Source organism: Erpetoichthys calabaricus, chromosome 12 (assembly GCF_900747795.2).
Source record: "Erpetoichthys calabaricus chromosome 12, fErpCal1.3, whole genome shotgun sequence".
NCBI classification, from domain to species: Eukaryota; Metazoa; Chordata; class Cladistia; order Polypteriformes; family Polypteridae; genus Erpetoichthys; species Erpetoichthys calabaricus.
The window spans coordinates 93,247,941-93,265,726 of NC_041405.2; the positions used below are offsets into that span (position 1 = coordinate 93,247,941).

The window sequence follows — 17,786 nt, forward strand, 5'->3', positions numbered from 1 at the left end:
ATAAATAATAGTGAAACTTCCTGTAATAATGCTATTATTTCAAGACTTCAAGCCCAGGTGCATTACACAGTATTCACCAATTAAAAATAAAAATAAAATAAAACAAGTGCAACTTGGTGATGACATCTTTACCAACTGAACCATCATTAAGGCAAACTGCTTTAATATGGATCTTGCTTCAAGCTAAGCTGTATACATAAATAATAAAACTGCAACTTACATTTATAATGCTATTTGTGGTATAGCCCTATGGAATCGTATTAGGGCCACAGTGAAGAAAAAAAATACGGACACAGGGAAGAAATAAAAAAACTATATGTCGAGAATAAAGTCGACATTTCCACTTTATTCTTGACATGTATGTCGAGAATAAAGTCGATATTTCCACTTTATTCTCATAGTTTATTTTGTCATTAATGTAGAATGTTGTAAACTAAACTTCATCCTAAAATCAATGTTTAATTTACTAGATTTTATCAAACCCCATCATAAGTTAATGTAGCACATTAAATGCTTTGTGTTAAGTGTTCCCCGACCCAGTTGTTAATCGCTACGCGCTTCTTAAACTGACTTCCTCTGCACTAAGAGGAGGCACAGGCAGCAATCGCCGCACAGAATACATTCACTTCATGATATTCCTGCTCTCTGTAAATTTAGAATGCTAAGATAAATACTTGATATCATTTTCATGATGAAATGCACTAAAGTAGATATTAAACATGCATGGTAGTGTGGCGGTAGAACTGCTCCCTTGCAGTAAGGGGTCCCTAGGTGTACATTCACTGTAGAGAACTTGACGGCAGGTGTGACGAGGCTCCAAAAAAACTGGATGTATGAATGGGTATCGCACTGGTTTAACTTAAACATTGTGCAAATGTTGGGTTCATGATCTGGTGGTCGGAGACACGAACACAGTATTCAGTGGATGTTCTTCTGAGGCGGCTTTTTTTACTGCATGCATGCTGTCTCTGTCTGACGTACCAAACCCCCAGTTCCTATCCTTCCTTTTTCTTTCTCCACATAACCAATCACCACACGATAAACGTCTTTGTGAACTTTAAAAAAAATCTTTGTTATACATGTTTAATTATGCCATCCATTCAGGGTTGCACCCCATCCCAGTAATCATTGTGGTGCGAGGCAGGAGAAAAATCCTGAACGGGGCGCCAGCACATCACAGGGTGAATACAAGCAATACATACACTAGCAGAGTCAATATAGCATAACAAAACCCCACATCCTATATGACTTTGAAAGGAAACTGAAGCTCACCGAGTAAACTTGCCAGAAAAGCATGCAAATTCAAGGCAGGGAACACCGGCAACCCCATGCTGCGAGGCAGCAGTGCAACCTCCATGCCACCGTGCCCCCATATGATTAATACATGCTTTAATGCATTTCATCATGAAAATGATATCAAGTACAGTATTTATCTTGGCATTCTAAATGTTCAGGGAAATTAATGTATTCTGTGTGGTAATCGCTGCCTGTGCCTCCTCTTATTGCAAGAGGAAGTCATTTTAAGAAGCACGTAGCAATTAACATGGCTCATGGAACACTTAACACAAAGCATGTAATGTGCTACATAACTTATGATGGAGTTTGAGAAAATCTAGTAAATTAAATATTAATTTAAAGATGAAGTTTAGTTTACGATGTTCTACTTTAATGACAAATTAAGAGAATAAAGTCGACGTGTCAACTTTAATCTCAACATAGACGGCGAGAATAAAGTAGAAATGTCGAGAATAAAGTCAACATGTCGACTTTATTCTCGTCATAAGCGTCGAGACTAAAGTCAACATGTCGTCACACTATTACACAGTACCCAGGTACATTATACAGTATGGAAAAAAAATAAAACAAGTACAACTTGGCTTGCAGTATTATCTAGTAGTATAGAAACAGTATTCACACATTTGAACATAATGGTCCACATCCAACCTTTTAAAAGTCAAAGTATCTCCAGACAACAGACACGATTCCTTTTTTCGGTAAAAGTTCTTCTGTGTCATCATGTTCAACTTTATCGTCTGCTACAGCTTCAGTTTCGGAATGTTCTTTGTCCATTTTCACCGCTCAATACCTCCACTAATGCATGTACTCTGTTGCATGCGTGTTTAGCGGTGCAGCAGTGAAAATGGTTTAAGGGGGTTAAACAGTTTCCCGCTGCGCCACGTTCCGAACATGGTTTAGGCTATTTACACCAGTGTTGCGGTATAAGAAAAATTCATATCATAACAAAAAGAAAAAACGGTTTTTGGTATGAACCGGTATACCGCCCAGCACTAATATTTATGTGTATATATGTATATGAATGGAAGCGAAGGTCTGTGATACGGTTTGCATATTTGCAGCTGGAGATCCACAAAGGGAGAAGTTGAATCACGTATCATAAAGTAGTTTTTATTCCTGAGCTTTCAGCCCCTGCCAGGAGCTGTCATCAGAGGGTAATGCTTAGACATACAAGAATCAAAGGCAATATATAGCAAAATTAAGTGGTGGAGGGGGGTGGTCTTAGGTCAGTGTGTGTGTGGGGGGGGGGGTATTGGTCATAAATTTTATTTATTATGAACATGTTCTTCTTAAGTTTGTATATACTGGGTTTATGTCCAAATGTCTGTTAATGGCGTTTTCGTTTGATAGCCAAGATTCAGCCAGCTCTCTGGCACTATTAGTACTGGCCTTAAATCTTACTTGTTCATTGTCCCAGTTGAATGTATGTCCGGTTGATTTAGTATGCGTATAGATCAGTGATCGTGAGTCCTTCCTTCTGACGGCGATGTTCCTGTATACGTGTTGCGATTCTTTTTGATGTTTGTCCTATGTACAGGTATACCGCTGGGCAAGAACTACATGGAATGCTATGAACTGTGTTTCGTGTTTCTGCTGTTGATTTTCTTGTTTCTGGCATTGAAAAGGGCTGTGCGCAGATTGTTCAAAGGCTTGTGTGCTATTCTGATACCTGACTTGGACGGGATGTGTGCCGTGGCTTCTGACACCCCGTGATAAGGAAGTGTGTGCCAGGTGAGATGGGGGTTCTGATTTGAGTCGTTTGTTTGCTGGGTTATCTGGCATCTCCTGTGTTGACATTGTTTAATGAATGTCTTTTGAGTATCCGTTTGAAGTGAAAAGATGGAAAAGATAGCATCTCTTGTTCGTTTTTGTCTCCTTCGTATTTCAATGGGTGTGGACTCTTCTGAATAAAGTTTTAATACAGCTTCGTTTATGAGATGCAGGGTGATTGCTGGAGAAGTGTAATATCTTGTCTGCATAGCATTCCTTTCGGTAAACACTTGTGATCAGGGTGGCGTCGTTACTTCTTTCAATGGAGATGTCCAAGAAGCTGATGCGTCAGTTTATTTCTTTTTCCATGGTGAATCCCAGTTCACACCAAAAATTTGGATACGCTACGTAGACATTCGTCATATTAAAAAATGGCCAGCTGAACGAGTTCTACAACCACATAAACACAATATTCCCTGCAATCCTATTCACCATTGGAAAAAGATATATACTGTATGTGTGTGTGTGTGTGTGTGTGTGTGTGTGTGTGTGTGTGTGTGTGTATATATATGTATGTATGTATGTATGTATGTATGTATGTATGTATGTATGTATGTATGTATGTATGTATGTGTGTGTGTGTGTGTGTGTGTGTGTGTATATATATATATATATATATATATATATATATATATATATATATAATATTAGTGTGTGTGTGTGTGTGTGTGTGTGTGTGTGTCCTGAAAAGATTACACTTGGATAAAATATATTTATTTTTTTTATGTGTTCATTAGATATTTATTAGACTTAAAATTAAAGATGCAAAAGAGAGATTTAATGTTAAGTAGATTTTTTTTTCTGCCCCTGTAACTCTTTAGCTATCAGCTGTGACTGTTCTGAATTTTTAAGAACAACCCTGCGTTTCCTCATAATTTAATTTTAAATTTTGGTGTGTGCATTTAAAATCAGTAGATAATTAGAACAACCATAACCTTTCCCTGCATTTAAAGCAAAGTTAAATACAGTACTGGGGCATTTCTCAAATTTGTAGGCAGGTCATTCCTAAATTCAGCACTCCAGTTTAACTAACAAGACTAGATTTTGTTTGTCTTTTTCCATTGCACTGTAAGCTTCAACAGCATTTACTTCTGCTTTTTACTACCATGTATATGGAAGTTTGGTGATGGAGTCAAAAATTTGCTTTCTAGTTGAAAAGTCTTCCAACTTGACTCTTCAGAAGGACAACACCAGACTAGTATTATGTGTTGTTAGTCTGTCTGTTTTTAGTCTTCATTACAAGGGTGGAGAAAGCCTATTCTCATATGCACAGTGTTTCCCTTGGCTCTGCATCGATGCACAAAACTCCATAATAGGGGTTTTTAAATTAACTGGAAAATATGTATAAAACATTAATAAACAGATGGTACACTGGGACCAAAATAATAAATAATACAGTGCATCCTCTGAGTAATGGACTTCAGGAACAAAGAACAACCATAAATATTTGGACAGAGACAACTTTTTTCTAATTTTGGTTCTGTACATTACCACAATGAATTTTAAATGAAACAACTCAGATGCAGTTGAAGTGCAGACTTTCAGCTTTAATTCAGTGGGGTGAACAAAACGATTGCATAAAAATGTGAGGCAACTAAAGCATTTTCCCTTTATTTCAGGGGCTCAAAAGTACCAAACTGTAGATTTTGCCACTCGTAATATTGTAGCAATTTCTCGGATGGGTTTTTTCTGTTTTCGCAGCTTAAGGATGGCTTCTTTCACCTGCATGGAATCTTCCTATATATTTTTCTTGTAGATTCTACACAGTGCTGACATACAGTATAATGGAATTTACCAGTTGTCACTTGATATTGTTTATTGTATTGTAATAATGAAAAACGGGAGAATAAAACTACTCATATTTTTCAAGTTTAATTATAATTTTGTATTAAAAGCAGCAAGTGGTCCCATTTAGGAAAAAAAACATAACAAAATCTGTTATAAAACTGATCCAAATATGTTTTTGGATGGTGTAGTTTTGAATAAAAGTTCAACCACTTCCAAAGGCGGCATGACAGAAAGTTTGAGAACCACTAGGAAAGTAATTGAAGGAATCTCAGGAAATGAAATGCTGTAATGATGTTGCCCATGCCTAGACAGTAGCATTAAAAACTGTGCTTTTAATAAAAAAATAAAAAAGTAGTTTTCCTATAACCCTCACCATAAAAGTGGCTGAGAAGGTGAGATGAAGTAGCTTTTGTTGCATCAGAGAAAGTATATTAAGATATATACAAAATGTGTTATACCTCCTTTCTGCATTATGACTTAAGCACAACCTTGGCTCAAACTTTATTGCAGGTTTGAGCGAAGGTTACCTCTTCTTTCTAATGTTTTAGAGAAAATGGTTCTCCGTTTCAAAGAAAATTTGGATCTGAATCGAAAATTCTTGTACAATGGTCCACCAATCTTCTCTTTACCTCTATCCTAGATTCTATTATTCTATGAAGATGCATTAACTTTAGCTGTACAAGTACTACAAGTGATTTAAGAGACAGGTGGAAATCAATCATAAAATGTGTGTTTTAATTTTAATTTACTAAAATGATAAGCTCAGTGTTTAACTTTGACTCTGTGCTACTAGATTTAGGAAGTGACTGCTTGATCTTTTAATGTCTTGGTTTTTAATTTGAGTCCCCCGCCCCCTTCCTGATGCTCATAGCATTAATTTAGTCACCTTTGCACCTCTGACTAGGATTATGTTATTTTTCAGAATGATAATTTCTGCTAGGATTAGTATCTGACTCATTATGCATGATATATTAATTTGTTTGGAGTAATACTCAGCATGTTTTATAGAGTGGTTTCCTGTCCTGTTTTATGCTATAGTGAGCACCAAGATTTGGAAGGGTAGAGGCATATACTAAATTAATGGTTTACATTGTCATGTACTTGTTATTTAAATAATTAGTAAACACTAATAACTTATAATATAATGTATATAATTATAATAATGTAATTCAGGGCTTAAATTTACTTTATAGCAGGTATGGGTATCAAGTGTAGTAGTAGGTATGGGTGAGTCAGTAGATTCCAAGTTTGTTTGTTTTCATTTAAACAAACTCTATAAAGCTGTTTTTGTAACAACATGCTTTTAAAATCTGTTTTTTCAGGTAGTCGCTCTGTTAGGTTTGTAACATATGCTATTGTAAGATTTATATTTGCAACATTATTTATTTATTTTTTTTAGCTAGTTAAAGACTTAACAAATGAGTCAAAATTAATTCAAATTTCAAATGTAACAAACTCCTAGTGTTTTAATTTTCCAAATCTTTTTTACATTTGTTCTTGCTTTAATGCTTCCTGTGTGAAATCAAACTTTGCTAGTTTTACATTGATCCTTTACTTCAGAACTCCTGTAAAACAATCGTTTGTTCTTCTGTTTTCTAGGTGTCTTACATGAATTATATCATGTCATTGCTCAAGTCTATGTAAAGATCCAGAATTGAAAATTTAACTCTACTGATGTTGCTTGCATTCAGTTACTCCCAACTGAGACAATGTGTCCCATTCACCAACATGCAATTCACATATGACTAGCTTCCTTTATTCTTCCTTTAGTCCTTTCCAGCTTCCTTTATTTTTTAATATTGAAGGTCCTCACATTTTAGAGATTATGCTCATGAATATTAGTTTTCCTTCAGAAATCAAAATTACATAAATTTAGCATTTGCAGAATTATATTCAGCTATGATGAAAGCTGCTTTGGCAATCCTGCTAACTGTATGTCTCTGCAGTTAGTCATTTCTGTTAATGCAGTGTGTGGCTTATTGATTCTGAGATGTCTTGTGCACAATTGAACCAAGTTTTATTTTGGTATTAACAAATGGAGCAGCTCAATTCATCACTGGTATTTGTAAGCTAAATAGTGACTTAGTTTAAAACTAGCTTTGATTTTTACTTGCTGCAACTGTTGCTAGCAACCACCAATATGTGTTTTCCTCCCACATCCCTCAGTCCTATATGCATGATTCTAGATGCCTGAAAGGCATCCCTGCTAGTATGATTTGTATACTACAGTTAGAAAATGGAGGAAAGCTAGAATGGACATCTGTGGACATGCACATCATAATAGGAGATTGACTGCACAGCCTCTGTTCCTTTATGTGTATGACATTGTATTAAAATGTGACTACTACATTAGTGAGTCATTCAAACTAGACAACTTTTGATAAGCTGAGCTGTGACTCAGAGTATTATAGTATTGTTTACATGTCAATTTCACTGGTGCTTGCTTAGAGGTAGAATTAATAAAAGGGTGTGACATGAGTAATATTAACCAGAGCAATTTCAGTCTTGTGGTTGCAAACCGTACATCTCGGCATTGGAATTATAGACAGCATCATAGCTGATCATGGTATGTTGCATGTGTGGTCCCCCCCACCAAGTAATTTTTTTTCTTTTTTCTCCCCCTTCATTTTATTAAACCTGGTTTGGTTTTACAGTTAAACCATACAGAGTGAGAAGAGTTATGGACCTTTATTCAAAAATAGTAAGTGTTTTAATTGGTTCTACTTTATAGTTGAAAGGGAATCTAATATTTACTTTATGTACTGGTCTTTTAAATCAAAAAGTTGTTTTAAAGCATAGATATTGCTCAATGTACTGTTCTACCAATCCTCTTTCTGTTATCTAAAAGGAGTTTCTTAAATGCTCCTTTGCCTGTGTTTGCTTTCTTGTTTAGTTTATGGTGTTCTTTTTCAGTTTCTGTGTAGTTTTGTCTGTCACTTTAATAAAGCTGAGATCATTACTCAGTGATTATTTTACTCAATATGGAAATGTACTACTCAATTCAATGAAATCTCCTGTTTTGTTTGTGTGATTATACAGTGAAAATCTATTAACATTAAGCATATTTCAGTGAGTTAAAGTTGAGTATATTTGAGCTATATTGCCTGTTTGAGATCTTAATCGCTATATAATGTCAGGTTTAAGTAATAATTTGTTCAGATTGTATTGTATACTGTGATTCTTTTGACATCATACCTTATTGGATCAGTGTATAGTGCAACATAAAGACAGCATGCAGAAACAACTTACTTGAATAATCACATTTTGCACAGTAGATACTATAATGCCTGGCTTGAAATTTTAGTTTTATATAGCAATGAGTGCAACCTAGTACTGTATATATTCAGTGGTTACTTCCTCTATTAACACACTGTTTGTTGCATTTTTTTGCTTTTGGCAGTATGTTTGAGATTTCTTTGCATTCAGTATATGATTCCTCATTGATTAATATCTTTTTTTTTTTTTTTTTTTGAAGACTGAGACATTTTAAAGCCAGTTTTAATATCTTATAATGTTTGATTTTTAAAGTCAATGTATTTTTTTCCTTAGGGAATGCAGCCATATTTTAAGGATTTATTAGCCTTGTATAAAGTTTTACGTCCAGACCTTGTGTCAATATCCATACCTTCTCGGAGCAAGGTATTTAAATTCCATTGTTCTTTTATTTATTTATTTATTATCAACGCTGCTTATTTTACTTAATTTTATGTGAAACTGTTTTACTAAGAAGCAAGAAACCCATTGCTATGAAGGCTTGTGCTTTTTCTTGTAGAATTCTTTTAAAAATGCAGATACCACATGGAAAGCAGCAATCCTTGCAGTACAGAAAAAGAAAAAATCTGAAGTATCATTAACCTTGACAGAGAGTTCAGATCTTAAAAAGCCAAGAATGCTATTGTCCCGGAAGAGGGTAAGAGGAGCTTATTTTCGGTTAGTGTATGCTTGGTCATACAGAAGCAGTTTTGTTCTTGAAAGTAACAAAATTGTCTTTGAATCTTTTTCTTCAGATTGGCCTTACAATCTCACCAAATGTAGTCCATAGGCAGGGTGGAACTTGGCATGTACGTGTGGTAGAGGAGCAGAATATATTCTTGCCTAGGGCTTGATGTCTGTCCTTTGTTTGCTCAGCAATGATTATTAGACAGGTATCTCTATAGGGCATTAGGAGAATTTTTTTTATTCTTTCCCCATGATTAAAAGTTCATATTTATATTAAAGTGTATTCTTTCTAGAGGGGAGCCTAGCAGAGGTTATGCAACAATTTCTTTACACTCTTGGTTAGTATTATATTAATATGCCGTATGCAAATGTTTTGAACGAATATAGAAATTCTATGCTTTTTATGCAGCAGATTTCAAAATAAGGATAATTGTTGTTGAAGTGCGTCATTTAATATGAAAGATATTAATGTTCCAAATAAATTTTCGACATTTGGAATACAGAAGTGTGTGTGTGTATATATAAATACATAATTTATATGAGATCGAGAGGTAGAATTCTTAATGTTAATGTGATACTTAGTCATATTTTTAAGCACAGTACACCAGTTTTACTTACGTTACAGCCAAAAAACTAATTTTCAAGTCAGTCTGGAGGCTGAAATTGTAATCAAATATCACCTAATTTGAAGCAGATTTGTTAAGATATTTTCAAAGTTCTTAAAATATTCTGAATCATTGTTGACTTTTCAAATAAGCAGAGCAATTGCTATTAGATACCATATTGAAGGAGATGCAGTAGTTAATTGATTGTATCTTTTTTTTTTGTATTTGTTTCAGAAATATAATAAAATGATGACTGTGCCACCTGTAGAAAGCAGACTTCCTGAAACAACCTCCCTTTCATTTGTGAACTTGACCAGACCAAAAATGTTTCCAATAGTGCAGCTTACCAGCTTTCAGCAGCTACTGCAAAATATTGATAAAATAGAGGTAGAAATATATATTTTAGATTTTGAAATGCACTTTGGAAAGCAGCTTTATAACCTAATGTTTAAAATTATGCAATATTATCTGATAGTCCTTATTATACAGTACAGTATACGGGGCCATAGAATATTAAAAATGATGAAAATAACATTTGTTTAATATTCTCACTTTGACATTAGATGGCACTGTTTCATTTAAATTCTCTTTTTGTAATCTTGTAAACACTCCTTTGGAAGAAAATTCTGTTTGATCAATCTGTGAGCTGATTTCTATATATTTTCATGCATCTGTAAATATATAAATATGATTTCACTAGCAATTTTTGTTAACGCTGTTAAACCTATACCTGATAAAAGGAAACAGTACATGGATTTTAAATGTTTGACTGGAAGCATATTGTTAGGATCTTGAGATATTGTTGATCCATTTAAGAAAGCTGACTTTTGTTTTTTAATTTAAGAGCATTGTTTAATTTCAAACTTGCATTTTTATTTATTTATTTATTTTTTTCAGCTGCCATCACAAATGGGCTCAGTGCTGAACTCGCACCTTCTTCTCCATTACATTAATTGTGTGAAAGATGATTCTGTATTTCTTAGATTTGACTATTGGCTAGGTCACACACTTAATGAAGGTAGGGCAGTTTCTTTGATTTTTGTTTTCCCCTTTACTTACAGCCTTAATTTGAAGAGAAGTAGGCAATTGATATAATTACTAGGAAACATATAATGAAAGTAGTAAAGCTGCCCCATTGTGTAAATTTCTGCTAACATTAGAAGTACTATTTTAATTTAAAATAGCTTTCTCAAACCAAAGGTCAAAATAAATAAAATAAGTCACAATAACAAAGCACATAACATAGCTATTCACAATCTACATAAATGAAGAGTTAAAGGGGAAGTTCGGTATTTTTCACATTGAAGTTATTTCTTCACAATCATGGTATATGTTAATTTGCTACATGGAATTGCATTCTAAAGTGAAGTACACTGTATTTTATAAATTTAAAAAAATAACTAGCCTGCTCTTGCATTTTAGAGTGGAGCTAATGAGTACCAGAGTCCAACATGGGAATGGGGGTTGGCAAAGCATTAAAACTCACTAAATACATTCATTATTCTAGCCAAGAATGTTTAAGTATTGATCCATTTCCAGAAATTGCACACACAGTCTGTTATTTTAAGAAGGGGGGGAAAATAAAACAGAGTTAAACATTGTTGTGAGATTCAGCCATTTTAAAAGGATACTATGTGCTTCACCTGGTTGCTTGTCTTTGTCCACAGTAACCTTTCAAGACCAGTGTGTGGATTCACCTCAGAAAGTCAAAGGCCATTCTTGACATTGAATATTGATACCTAGTTGTGAATGGCTGTGTCTTTTTGGAGGCAACTAGACAATCACTGAAAAAAGTCACACAGTTGCTTGCGTTCTCTCACTATGTGGAAGTTTTTTTTGTTATTTTGCAAAGATACTGCCTTCTGGAATAATAATGCATGCATGTCCTTTGGTGGTCTAGTGAGAAAAACATTGCAATCAAGTGACAAGAACTGAACAGACGTTATAGGCATACATTTAGTTTTAATCAGGTTGAAGTTTAGTACAGATGTTTTAGCATAGACATAGTGATACTACAGAGCTGTCATTCCTGTCTCAAAGCATCAGAGTCAGTATGGAGGTTTTTTGTTCCCTTTTAAAAACATAAGGCTTTTAATAACCATGCAATACAGTGTAATCAGTTCAGGTCAGATTTATTATGTGTGTAAAGTACAATGAAACTCTTATGTATTCATCATGATGTTGCCACCATGTGACTTGTGCTCTGCTCTGTATTCTATGCAAAATAATGCAGAATGTAGCTTGGGGAAAAGTAGGTGCTGTTTAGGAAAAAAATATGATTTGAACACTTCTATTTCTGTTACACGCCATGGCAGAGCATAACTGCTAATGAAACAGAATTTCAGAAATGAAAGTAGAAATAATAAGCAGAATACTGCTTGGTGAAGGGGAAGGTGACAGGGGCATTGTCATAACTCCCCCAACAACACCCACTGCAGCAGACAAGCAAGCAAGGAATAAATCCTTACCTCGAGAAAATAGTATCAAGAAACTTTGGTAAAATTTATTATTTCCTTTTTACTTTAGTTGTCATAAGAAATGCAGAATGCATGTTTTCTTAAATTGAAAACCTTGCTGCTTCAAAGTGGAGTTACTTGGGGAGGGGGAAAAAAACCCACCTCTCTCCACACTGGGCCTACTCATTTTTCATGTAATTGTTCTCATTGTATAATTAGCTGGTCCTTTTTCCTACTTTTATTCTGCATTTGGAAAAGATCAGTAGGGTATCTAAATTCACGATGAGTGTAAATATTACATTCATATTGTGCCATAGTTTTGTATCTCTCTCCCTTATAGGCAGAATCAAGTCATTCTGGCCTACTCATATGTCATTCCCTCTTGCATAAAGTTAGAATTTATTCTAATACAATAATGGTGTCCTCTCCTTTCTTTTTGTTATACTGTATATATTAACAGATATACAGATTCTTTACTGTGGAATAAATATTTGCAGGAATCCCACTTCAGTCTGATTTTGCTTATTTACTGTGAGCAGTGCGTTAGGAAACAGTATTTTTATTTTAAACAAAGATGAAATATTTCATAATGCTTTACAGTGGTTCATTTTCTTTATGTTCAACCACTTTAAACAACTGTTTTAACTGCCAGCTACTGAAAATGTAATACTTTTGTAACCATTATATTGCTTGTTTTCCTTCCTAGAGTTTCTGCACTGTAAATATGCTAGCTCTTCAATGGAAGTTCAGGATTTCTTTAATAAACTGATAACAGCGCAAAGTTTTTTGCAGGTGAGTTAATGGTCATCTGTTCATTGGAGTTATTAAGAAGGAATATCTGGTTTTAATTATTGTACTTTATCTTTTTTCTGTTTTATTATGTGTCTTGCAATTGTAGACTTGGGATAGTTGCCATTGCAGTGAATGCGGAAAGATGCTACATTTAGGGTCATGGACAGCTTCCTTTATTTATATGTCTCTGGCAGTAATAATCAGAACAATTAAACATTTAAATTTTTTTCGCAGTAAGTTGTAAAATGTTAATTTCCTCAACATCAGGAAATATAGCAAAGGAAGGAGGAAATGCGACTGTCACATTTAATATTTGGGCTGAAAAGATTAATGGAGCAATGAAAATCTATTTGAATCACTGAGGGGTAATATAGTAACACAGAATTTTTAGAGATTTTGTGATTGGAGGTTTCTAAAAGTCATTGAACTCTTCCAATTTCAAACAGTACTATTTAATCGTGTGTGTGTGTACATACGTGTATACATATGTGTATGTGTGTGTGTATTGTAAGAATGGACGCTGTATAGCGCCCAACCCGACACGGGAGGCATGTGTAAAATAGAACAAACTGTTTATTTTCTTCAGCTGGAGGGTATGTCTTCCCCATAATCCCTCCCAGCCACAACACAGTCCCAAATAAAGCACACCACTAATCCACCGCACTTCCTCTTCCTTGGCACCACCACCATTCCTCCCAAGCAACCTTGTCCTCCTCCACCCAGCTCTGGCCCCTGAGTGGTGGTTGCTGGCCCCCTTTTATCAGGCACCCGGAAGTGCTCCATGTGGTTGATTGCTGACATCCGGCTGCACTTCCGGTTAAAGCGAAACCAGTGCCCAAAAGGGGCCAGCCGCTCCTCTTACAGCACCCCCTGGCTACGCCTGCGGAACCCCACAGTGCTGCACAGAACTCCAACCCCCATGAAGCCCTGGGGGAGTCCGAGGCACCGCTGCAACCCAGGGATCCTGCCATCTAGCATCCAGAGGGAGATACTGGGCTTCCCACCCTTGTCCCCCTGGCAGATGTGGTGAAGGGACGTCCCGGCCAGGCATGGAGCCCAGCCATCTGTCACAGTATATAATATGTGTATATACACACACTCGCGTTTAAGTTCTCCCACGAATAAGTCAAAGCTTGATTTTACCATATAATTTCCAGTATTTTATAATGTTGGTTGTATAAGTCAAATGCGTAAAACTCACGCTATTGGTCCAAGAGATTGATATCCTAATGCCCACCTGAGAGAGTAACCACAGAGCACACTGCCTTTTTTCCTATGTATTGTGCCTACGTGACCACATGGTAATACCCGAACTATTCTGAAGCAACGTTTTCCACTGTTTTGTATTTTTTGTATCTCACACCCTCATATACCTTTTATCGTAAGAACATCCCTTACTACGATGGAGTGTTTGATCAGAAGAAAATATGAAGCTGGTTTTAAATTAAAAGTCGTTAAAGTGACAGAATAAATTGGTAACTGCACTGCTGTAACAAAATTCGGTGTGTCTGAGAAACTGGTGCGAGATTGGAGGAAGCAAGAAGATGTGTTTTTATTTAAAAAAAAAAAAAAAGGCATATTTTTGAACGGGCGTATAAGTCGGGTGTGATATTTTTTTTTTTTTTTTTGGATTGACTTTTGGGTTTCAAGACCCGAATTAAAACAACAGTATATACGGTATACATATAATTTTATATATTGCACATATATATAATATATGTATGTGTGTATTTAATGGCCAAAATGCAGATATAGTGGTGTTTAGCAAGAAAAGTTTATGCATAATTACATGTTTTGATTTTTCTGTTTTAAACCCTGGTTTGTACTTTTAGTGTTGGTATGCTTCTGAGATAATGGTATACACTATTGGTCAAAAGTTTCAGAATACCTCAGCTTTTCCAGGTTTTTATGGAAATGCACACAGTTTGATGTCTTAATGTTTCATGAATCAAGGCATAGTACAAATAAACAATGGCAAAAAAAGGAATTAAGTGTACAAAGTTTTCTTTATTTCAGATTTTTGATTGATCAAAGTTCCGACCTATAGCTGATATAACAGCCAAACTGTGGTAACTCTTTTGATTCAGACAGCTGCTCCCTCTGTGCAAGTCATAAACTATGCCTCCAGCTAAAGAACCTCAGACCATCATACTTTATCCTCCATGTTTAGCAGTTGGTGTCACAAACTGACGAACGATCCTTTCACCAACTCGATGGTGTACAAACAACCCTACATGATGAACCGAAGATTTAAAATTTTGATTAATCAGTCCATAAGACTTTCTTCTAGTTTGCAGTAGTCCACAGCTGGCATTTCAAGGACCTATTCTGTCCTTTACGGAAAGACTTTCTTACTGCCACTCACTCTGTCAATCATGCAGCTCAAAGTCTCCTCTTCACAGTAGAAACTGAGACTTGCTTTTTTCAACCACTGTTAATCTATACTTTAAGCTGTTGTGCTGTGAGGTGGCTATCATGTAAGCTGGTGACCCTCAGAAACTTGTGTTCTGATTGGGTTGTGACTTTAGGTCTGCCAGGTCTGTTTCGATCAGAGTTTTTTCCAGTTCCCAATTGCCATTGGATCATGTAGGACATTGTACTCACTGATGCTTTGAGATATATATATAATTTTATCAAATATTTTTGCAATTTCTGTAAATTAAGGCCTACTCTTCGAAGTGTGATAATGCTCTCTCGTTTAATTTGTTAACTGCTGATTTCTTGCCATTCTCACTGGAGTTTACAACTTTCTACTGTGTAATATTGTCCAATTAGTACTTCAAAGGTTGTGATAACACAGTCTTCTCCAACTCTGCTTTAAGACAGAGACGGATGGTTTTTAATTACTCACCAGAAGTTGGGAAACCTGTGCAAACTGTTTGCTTCAACTTTCAAGGCTTAATTTAATTTAATTTGTTGCAGAACATCTGGAGGTTTTAACCTAATAGTTGTTCTCTGAAGAAGGTTCATTTGTAATATTGTGAAATTTCCTTTTTTCAGTTTTTGCTAACCTAAACTTTGAATTTAAACCTCTGGCAATTTACTGCTTGCCTTTACACCATTTTAGGTCATTCATTGCATTTCAACTGATTAAATGAAAAAAACTGGAATAACTGAGCTATTCTAAAACATTTAACTGGTAGTGTACCTTAGAGCTATATGTCTTGTTGCTGAGACTTTATTTATTATTACTAAGGCAGTGATAAACCACAATAACTGATCTGTGTTTGACATTAATAAAGAACTGCTCTTTTTCTTTAGGGTGCAGAAGACTATGAATGAGCTTTGGCAAAGTTCTGGTTTTTGGGAAAAATCTCCCATTCAGTTTGATCATGTAATGCTAGTCATCCTCGACATTTGTCCGTTTTAATAACGGGTGAATTTGTGTGTGTGTGTGTGTGTGTGTGTGCGTGCGTGTGCGCGCGCGCGCGCATGCGCTTGGGGCTAAAGGTGGTGGTGGTGGTGGTGGTCTGGACTTGTGCATCATGAGGGCCTGGGATCAGGTCTACAAGTTAGTTAATGTGTTGCAGGAGTCTTAGTCTTCATGTACCTCCAGTCCTGTGATGAAAAAAAATAAGTATTGGGTAAAACGGTTACCAAACTCTGCTCATTCTGGCTCCTGTGTTTTGTTTAAATCCAACAAATTTCTTAATGTCTAAATATCCCTTTAATTGGAATCTAATGACACTGAAAAATGCTTTTGTTTTTGTATCTTATGCATTTATTCATTTAATTTAGCAGTACTCACTAAAGTTTGTTTTTTTTTTTTTTTTTGTGGAATTTTGAAAATGTTTTCATTAATTGCTTTTACAGTTTACATAATCCCCTTTTTTTTCTCATATTACTGTTTATTTTCATATAGCATTTTGAATCTGCAGCCTAATTAAAAATGCACTAAAATTTAGTTAAAAATGAACAATACTTTTGTGCAACATCTGTTTTTGTTGTCATCTGCATGTTGTGTTTTTTTTTTTTTTTTTTGGTCACTTGAAGTATTCTATATGAGCAACATCAATTATACTGATCAACCACAACATTAAAGCCACATGCCTAATATTGTGTAGGTCTCCCTTGTGCTGCCAAGGCAGTTCTGACTTGTCAAAACAAAATAGTATGCACAGCTTCCTGAAAGTGCAGTATTAAAAGAAAAAAAAGAAAAGAATTATGTGGGAAAGCTGGAAATGATTTTCTGATGAGGGTAATGATGAATCATATGCCAAACAGCCACAACATTAAAAGCACCTGCCTAATATTATGTAGGTCTCCCTTGCGCTGTCAGAACAACTTTGACCTGTCAAGGCATGGATTCCACAAGACCTCCTGAAGGTGTCTTGTGGTTGTTGCGAGGTGGAGCCCCAATGAACTGGACTTGTTTTTATAGAACATATCATAGATGCCGGCGGCACGGTGGCGCAGTGGGTAGCGCTGCTGCCTCGCAGTTGGGAGATCTGGGGACCTGGGTTTGCTTCCCGGGTCCTCCCTGCGTGGAGTTTGCATGTTCTCCCCGTGTCTGCGTGGGTTTCCTCCGGGCGTTCCGGTTTCCTCCCACAGTCCAAAGACATGCAGGTTAGGTGGATTGGCAATTCTAAATTGACCCTAGTGTGTGCTTGGTGTGTGGGTGTGTTTATGTGTGTCCTGCGGTGGGTTGGCACCCTGCCCAGGATTGGTTCCTGCCTTGTGCCCTGTGTTGGCTGGGATTGGCTCCAGCAGACCCCCGTGACCCTGTGTTCGGATTCAGCGGGTTGGAAGATGGATGGATGGATATCATAGATGCCTGATCAGATTGAGATCAGGGGAATTTGGAGGTCAAGTCAACTCTGCCGTGTTCCTCAAACAATTTTTGCAGTTAGGCAGGTACTTTATCCCACTTGAAAAGGCCAACATCATCAGGAATACTGTTGCCATGAACAGATGTATGCTCTCAGCAACAGTCTTTTGGTAATTGGTACATATTGAAGTAACCTCCACATGAATGCCAGGACACAAAATTTCCCATCAGAACATTGGCCAGAGCATCACACTGCCTCTGCCACCTTGCCTTCTTCCATAGTGCAGCCTGCTGCTGTCTCTTCCCCAGGTAAGCTATTTACACGCACCCAGCTGTCCACATGATCTAAAAGAAAATGTGATTTATTAGGCT

The 17,786-nt window shown here is 36.1% G+C and overlaps 1 protein-coding gene across 1 annotated transcript in view; it reads left to right on the plus strand.

Annotated features, from left to right (window-relative positions):
- The window catches only part of cenpi (centromere protein I), a 50,627-nt gene that overhangs the window by 14,213 nt on the left and 18,628 nt on the right, over positions 1 to 17,786 (plus strand). The window contains exons 6-11 of the mRNA XM_028815912.2: positions 7,509 to 7,555; positions 8,404 to 8,493; positions 8,627 to 8,764; positions 9,633 to 9,785; positions 10,296 to 10,416; positions 12,561 to 12,646. Coding sequence (XP_028671745.2) covers positions 7,509 to 7,555; positions 8,404 to 8,493; positions 8,627 to 8,764; positions 9,633 to 9,785; positions 10,296 to 10,416; positions 12,561 to 12,646 — 635 coding nt within the window. The remainder of the gene's footprint in view (positions 1 to 7,508; positions 7,556 to 8,403; positions 8,494 to 8,626; positions 8,765 to 9,632; positions 9,786 to 10,295; positions 10,417 to 12,560; positions 12,647 to 17,786) is intronic.